Source organism: Stomoxys calcitrans, chromosome 1, assembly GCF_963082655.1.
Source record: "Stomoxys calcitrans chromosome 1, idStoCalc2.1, whole genome shotgun sequence".
Classification (NCBI taxonomy): Eukaryota; Metazoa; Arthropoda; class Insecta; order Diptera; family Muscidae; genus Stomoxys; species Stomoxys calcitrans.
Window position 1 is genome coordinate 46557394 of NC_081552.1, and position 7596 is coordinate 46564989.

At 38.2% G+C, this 7596-nt stretch overlaps 1 protein-coding gene across 1 annotated transcript; it reads right to left on the minus strand.

The window, feature by feature from the left end:
• Window positions 1-876: 876 nt before the first annotated feature.
• LOC131995820 (uncharacterized) lies at window positions 877-6658 on the minus strand. Its single transcript, XM_059364969.1, has 4 exons — window positions 6547-6658; window positions 1476-1615; window positions 1105-1419; window positions 877-1041 (listed from the first exon to the last, which is right to left on the minus strand). Exons 1-4 carry the CDS (start codon window positions 6656-6658, stop codon window positions 877-879), a joined length of 732 nt encoding a protein of 243 aa, XP_059220952.1.
• Window positions 6659-7596: the final 938 nt, after the last annotated feature.

Consider the following 7596-nt stretch of genomic DNA (forward strand, 5'->3'; position numbering starts at 1 on the left):
GGCCCATAAAAGGCGCATTTATTGTCCGATGTCGCCGAAATTTGGGACAATGACTTGTGTTGGGCCCTTCGATATTTGTCTTCAATTTGGCTCAGATCGGTCCAGATTTGGATATAGCTGCCATATAGACCGATCTCTCGTTTGAACAATGACTTGTACTTATAAGCATTTGGTCTAAATCGGATGATATCTATGGGGCATAAGGTATGCATTTTTCACTGGATTTTGACGAAATGTGGTTCACATATATACCCGAGGTGGTGGGTATCCAAAGTTCGGCCCGGCCGAACTTAACGCCTTCTTACTTGTTTTTGGCTTTAATGGTGGAAATTACTAGATTCCTTGCGCATTTATAAGCATTATGAAATACAAATATCCTAAAACGTTTCCATCGGGAGTATAAATAATTTCTTCTCTCAATTAGTGCTTTAACTTCGTAATCGAACCATGGGCTTCCACTACTCTGAATAGTTTTTGCCCTTATTGGGACACATTTGTCAAATAAATTATTTATATTTTGCTGAAAAAAGTTTGCCTGTTCGTCAACAGAGGACATGGTATAGAGCTGATCTCACCCAACAGATTTAATCTCCCACAATACCAAGTTGTAGTCAATGTTCTTAAAATCTCTGTAAGTAAACGTTTTCCAGAATTTATTTCTTAGGTCAATTAAAGCTGCAGTTTATAACCGACGGATTTGGTACATTTTGTTGTGTTAGGTCCTTATTGAATATGGTGGAGTTCGGACTATATTTAGATATAGTTTATATGATTTTATGCATATTATGCATAAATATCAGAGGTGGTTGGTAATCTTTTTTTTTTGTAGAATGTAAATTTAGCCTTAAGTTTAATGCTACCATCCCTATGGCTACTTTATTTGGTTTTTAAAGAAACAAACGCAGAGACATTATACAAAATATTCTTACTGCCATCAGATTGACGAAAATAGCCCAAACCGTGGATGCCATAAAAAGCTTTTAACAAAAATTGTGGAAGACTGTTTCGATCAAATTTGAAATTGCGCACATAATATATGCCCTGAAAAAAAATTAGAAATTACTTTTTAAAGAAATCTAGAAAAACTTTAGATTTATGTTTCACCTCTTTGAAAGGACAACTACTTGGTAAATTTCCATATTTTGCAACATTATCTATCCATGTCTTGAGTAGCGGTTGAGTTGCTTGAGTCATTGCATCACAGACATTAAATTCATATGACATGATTTGGTTGTAATCATCTCTTTGCCGCATTTTCATTTCGATCATTAACTTGAACCACAAAGGTTTTGTAAGTGTTTTCGGCATGAACACTTCAAGATCAGCTGTAGTGTTGTCATTGTATAGTCTAAGGGTGTAATTCCAAATATATTCCTTGTTATATTCCATTGAGACTTTTTGGATTTGAAGGAATTTCTTCTATAGGAAATGTGATACGTTCAAAGATTAAGGCTAATTTAAAATTAAGAAATTACCTTTTGAGAACTGGAAATATTTGTAATAGCCAAAAAAAATACTAAGAAGATTAAAATCTTCTTAAATTTGCCAATTTCTATTTTAGCCATCTGTTTCTTGGGAACACACAGAATAATTTTGTGGAATTCCTTGCATGTAGCTGGAAAAAAAAAAATAAATTTAGGCTACTGTTACCAAATTTGCCAAATGATTTTTATCAAACTTTTATTATTTGCTCTAATTGCCTTAAAATGGAAACATCCACAAAAACAATAACATTTTACATTTTTCTCATCAGTAAACAAATTATTTATTATATATGCATAAATTTGTTTGTAGGAAATAAGTCAAGCAGAATAGTTTCCCTCTCAAAATGCGAATAATATAATGGTGAAAAACAAGTAAAAGCGTGCTAAGTTCGGCCGGGCCGAATCTTTGAAACCCACCACCATGAAATCTGCTAAAAGTTTATGCAAACTTAATTTAGTTGAAGGGCATAATTTTGTTCTACTTACTACACTTTTGTCAAACCAGCAAAAATTAAAGCTTCTTGGAACAGAACAAGCATAATCGACAGATTAGTTTGTATGGGAGCATTTCGGGTTATTGACTGATTTGGACCGTACTTGACACAGCTGTTGGAAGTCATAACAAACCATAACGTTCAAAATTTCACCAAAATCGGAAGAAATTTGTGGCGTCCAGGGGCTCAAGAAGTCAAATCGGGATATCGGTTTATATGGGAGCTATATCAGGTTATAGACCGAACTTGACAGTTGTTGGAAGTCATAATAGAACACAAAATTTCAGCTAAATCGGACAAAAATTGCGGTTTCCTGGGGCTCAAGAAGTCAAATCGTGAGATCGGTTTATATGAGAGCTATATCTAAATCTGAACAATTTGCAATCCCCTACGACCTACATCTATATTAAGTATCTGTGTAAAGTTTTAAGCGGCTAGCTTTACATGATCGACCGCTATCGTGATTTCGACAGACGAGTGGACGGCTAGATCGAATCAGAATGTCGAGACGATCCAGAATATATGTTCTTTATGTATTTCGAGGTGTTACAAATGGAATGACTAGGTTAGTATACCCCCATCCTATGGTGGTTTGTATAAAAAAAAAATTAACAAGTAAGAAGGCGTTAAGTTCGGCCGGGCCGAACTTCGGATACCCACCACCTCGGGTATATATGTAAACCACATTTCGTCAAAATCCAGTGAAAAATGCATACCTTATGCCTCATAACAGCTCTATAGATATCATCCGATTTAGACCAAATGCTTATAAGTACAAGTCATTGTTCAACCGCGAGAGCGGTCTATATGGCAGCTACATCCAAATCTGGACCGATCTGAGCCAAATTGAAGACAAATATTGAAGAGCCCAACACTAGTCAATGTCCCAAATTACGGCGACATCGGACAATAAATGCGCTTTTTATGAGCCCAAAGCCTTAAATCGAGAGATCGGTCTATATGGCAGCTATATCCAAATCTGAACCGATCAGGGCCAAATAGAAGAAAGATGTCGAAGGGCCTAAGGCAAATCACTGTCCCAAATTTCAGCAAAATCGGATAATAAATGTGGCTTTTATGGGCCTAAGACCATAAATCAGAGGATCAGTCTATATGGCAGCTATATCCAACTTTGGACCGATCTGGGCCAAATAGACGAAGGATGTCGAAGGGCTCAACGCAACTCACTGTCCCAAATTTCAGCAAAATCGGATAATAAATGTGGCTTTTATGGGCCTAAGACCATAAATTGGAGGATCGGTCTATATGGCAGCTATATCCAAATTTAGACCAATCTGGGCCAAATTGACGAAGGATGTCGAAGGGCTCAACGCAACTCACTGTCCCAAATTTCAGCAAAATCGGATAATAAATGTGGCTTTTATGGGCGTAAGACCATAAATCGGAGGATCGGTCTATATGGCAGCTATATCCAAATTTAGACCGATCTCGGCCAAATTGACGAAGGATGTCGAAGGGCTCAACGCAACTCACTGTCCCAAATTTCAGCAAAATCGGATAATAAATGTGGCTTTTATGGGCCTAAGACCATAAATCGGAGGATAGGTCTATATGGCAGCTATATCCAAATCTGGACCGATCTGGGCCAAATTGACGAAGGATATCGAAGGGCTCAACGCAACTCACTGTCCCGAATTTCAGCAAAATCGGATAATAAATGTGGCTTTTATGGGCGTAAGACCATAAATCGGAGGATCGGTCTATATGGCAGCTATATCCAAATCTGGACCGATCTAAGCCAAATTGACGAAGAATATTGAAGGGCCTAACACAACTCACTGTCCCAAATTTCATCCAAATCGGATATAAAATGTGGCTTTTATGGGCCTAAGACCATAAATCTAAGGATCGGTCTATATGGCAGCTATATCCAAATTTGGACCGATCTGAGCCAAATTGACGAAGGATGTCGAAGGGCCCAACGCAACTCACTGTCCCAAATTTCAGCAAAATCGGATAATAAATGTGGCTTTTATGGGCCTAAGACCCTTAATCGGCGGATCGGTCTATATGGGGGCTATATCAAGATATAGTCCGATATAGCCCATCTTCGAACTTAACCTGCTTATGGACAAAAAAAGAATCTGTGCAAAATTTCAGCTCAATATCTCAATTTTTAAAGACTGTAGCGTGATTTCAACAGACAGACGGACAGACGGACGGACATGTCTAGATCGTCTTAGATTTTCACGCTGATCAAGAATATATATACTTTATAGGGTCGGAAATGGATATTTCGATGTGTTGCAAACGGAATGACAAAATGAATATACCCCCATCCTTCGGTGGTGGGTATAAAAACGTGTTAGTTCGGCTGTGCCGATATTTGCATACCCACCACAATGGATAATTTAACCATCCTCTTTTAGAACAACTCCATTATCATATCCATAGGAATGTGCACAAGGAGGCTGCCGGAAAATTTTCCACGTTGTTGAGTAACATAGGCCGAATTGCTGCGAACGGAGACGAATCGAAAATTGATGGTCATCAATAACACTGGCCTATACAGCTGCAGTATTTTTTTCAGTTCGCATTCCACGTAAGCGTGTTGGTGGTTTAATTCCAAACAATATTAATTTGGTGCGAAGTTTAACCCGAAATAGAAAGAAGCGTGCGATGAACTTTCTCAACAAAGCACGCATTTTGATAATAAAATTCAATAATATACAAGCGTTGTTCGAATGTATGACGATTCATAGTTAAATTAGGGATGTTTTACTGTGAAACAAAACAGGAAACGTGCGTTAGCTGTTTAAAGCAGTGTTGCCAAATAGATACTAGCTAAAAAATCACTCTTTACAAGTCTTGATATAATCCGATCTATACCATATTTGAGGATATCGGGAGTCTTAATACAATTCATTATTTCAAATTTTAGTGCAATCAGATAATAATTGCGGCTTTTATGGGCTTAAGACGCTCAATCGGCAGATCGATTTATGTGGCAGCTATATGTAAATATTGTTCGATCTGGACCATAATTACGTGTTATGGCGGAAGGCCTAAAACAAATCACTATTTCAAGTTTCAGCGAAATCGGTTCACTCCATATGGCAGCTATACGAGAATATAGACCGATCTAAACGATATTCGTGTCGGATATCGGGAGGCACTAAACAATTCACTATACCACATTTTAACGAAATCGGATAATAATTACGGTTTTTTTTTGGACTTAAGACCTTAAATAGATCGATCTTTATGTTTAAATATGGTCCGATTTGAACCATATTGGAATCGGATGTCGGGAGGCTTAAAACTGTTGACTGTTTCCAATTTCATCGAAATCGGATATTTAAGGCGCATTTATTGATTTTTCGATGTGTTGCAAACGGAAATTATAAATTAATATACCCCCTATCCTACTACTATATTTACCATTAACGAACTGGGGATACTTCTCTCATATCAATGAGTGCAGTCCAATTAATGTTTGAAGCTCAATGATAGGGGCCTCCTTTTTATACCCACCACCATAGGATAGGGGAATTCATTTAGTCATTCCGTTTGCAGCACATTGAAATATAAATTTCCAACCCTACAAAATATAGATCGTCGTAAAATTTTAAGACGATTTAACGATGTTTGTACGTCTGTCCGTCGATCTGTTGTAATCACTCTACAGCCATCAAAAATTGAGATTTTGAGCTGAAATTTGGCACAGATACGTCTTTTTGGTGCACGCAGACCCTGGTATCGCCGATATGGCGATAAAGTGCCCACTAAAGCTTAATTTTTTATACGATTTCGCTGAAATTTTACACAGTGAGTTCCCGACATCCGATCCAAAGATGGTTTAGAACAGACTATCTTTGGATAAACCTGCCATGTAGACCGATCTGCCGATGAAGGGTCTGAAGCCCACAAAAGCTTAATTTTTTACCCGATTACGCTGAAATTTAAAACAATGAGTTATTTAAAGCCTCCCGGAACACGACTTAAATATGGTTCAAATATAGCTGCCATATAGATCGATCAGCTTGTTAAGTGTCTAATGCCCATAAAAGCTGCATTTATTGCCCGATTTCGCTGGAATTTGAAACAGTTAGTTCCCAAAATCCGATCCAAATATGGTTCAGATTGGACTATATTTTGATATAGCTGCCATACAGACCGATCTGCCGATAAAGGGTCTGAAGCCCAAAACGCTTTATTTTGTTCCAATTTCGACGAAATTTGAAATAGTAAGTTGTTTTAAGACTTGCGATATCCGACCTAAATATGAATCAGATCAGACTATACAGATATAGCTGTCATGTAGAGCGATCTTCTAATTTAGGGTTTTAATCCCTAAAAAAGAGGATTTCTTGCTTGATTTCGCTGAAACTGTTATTTGTATATGAGTTCTTCGGACCTGAATAAAATATGATTGAGACCAGCGCCTATTTAGATATAACTTTGTATATAGTAGTGGAGTTACAATAAAATAGGATGATTATTATCCTTGGTGGTGGGTATTCAAACATATTTTTCCTTATTTATTCAGAGTTCGAACGGTGTGCCGCATAGCTATACCACTCGGTAGTGAAATTTTACCATTTTACCAGGATACCTTGCAAATGAAGGCAGCATTAGCAAGGGGATAACCACAGCTGAAATTTTTATGATGTTCGCGGTGAGATTTGAATCCAAGCGCTCGTCGTTATAGGCGGACATGCTAACCTCTGCGCCATGGTGGCCTCACCCCCTATTATATGGTGGTGGGTATTAATATGACAAACTTTTCGAGGAAAAGAAAATTCGGAAAAATCGATTTTGGGATTTCTCCAATCAATATTTACCATGTATTCGTCATGTGAGAAGCACATCGCGGAGTGCTATTTCTGCAGGCTTTTGGTCGGTGCTGGATTTGAAAATAGCCCCAGACTCTGGTTCGATTTTCCAACACTACCTCTATCATCAGTCAGTTTTGGTGAGGTGTAATCGGTGCATGGAGTGGGTGCATTTCCGATCTTACATCAATACGGAAGTATAGTCGAGGCAAGATTGAGGAAATTGTAGACTATATGATTCGGAAGAACATATAGGTTGCAGCGATTCAGGAGAAAAAGCTGACCAAAGCTGTGATTGGCATTCGTGGTACACCACTCTGTGCAGGATATCATATCCCTGCGCCTGCGCCTAGTAACCTCTACATGAAATGTATGGGGATAGCATTCAGGTCCGGCACTGCCGATATGGAGCTGTACAATCTCTACATACAGCTAATGGCCAAGATTACAGTCCCGGTATTATCGACCAACTGTCTGGCCATAATCGCTTGGTTCTAGGAGACTTTAATGGCCATCACATTGGTTCACGTACCGAGAAGCGTTGTACATATTATAGATTAAAATTCCTGAGAAAAGGTTAATAAATGAGGCTTTTGTGAACGTAAGACCCTAAAAAGGCAGATCCGACTAGATGGCAGTTATATCCAAATAAGGTCTAATGTAGACCATGATCGGTTTGGATATCGGGTGTCCTACTGCAACTCACTGTTCTGAAATTCAGTAAAATCGGGTAATAAATGCAGCTTATATGAGCTTAAGACACTAAATCGGCAGATCGGTCTATATGGCAACGATATCCAAATATGCTCAGATCTCGACCAT

Bases quoted from the DNA above. Each gene is read 5' to 3' on its own strand.
- LOC131995820 (XM_059364969.1), bottom strand. From the start codon at position 6,658: ATGTCCGCCTATAACGACGAGCGCTTGGATTCAAATCTCACCGCGAAC. The intron at 1,616-6,546 runs GTAAAATGGTAA...TTTTTTTTCCAG, and splicing joins TTCATTTGCAAGGTATCCTG to CTACATGCAAGGAATTCCAC. The intron at 1,042-1,104 runs GTGAAACATAAA...ATTTTTTTTCAG, and splicing joins GTAGTTGTCCTTTCAAAGAG to GGCATATATTATGTGCGCAA.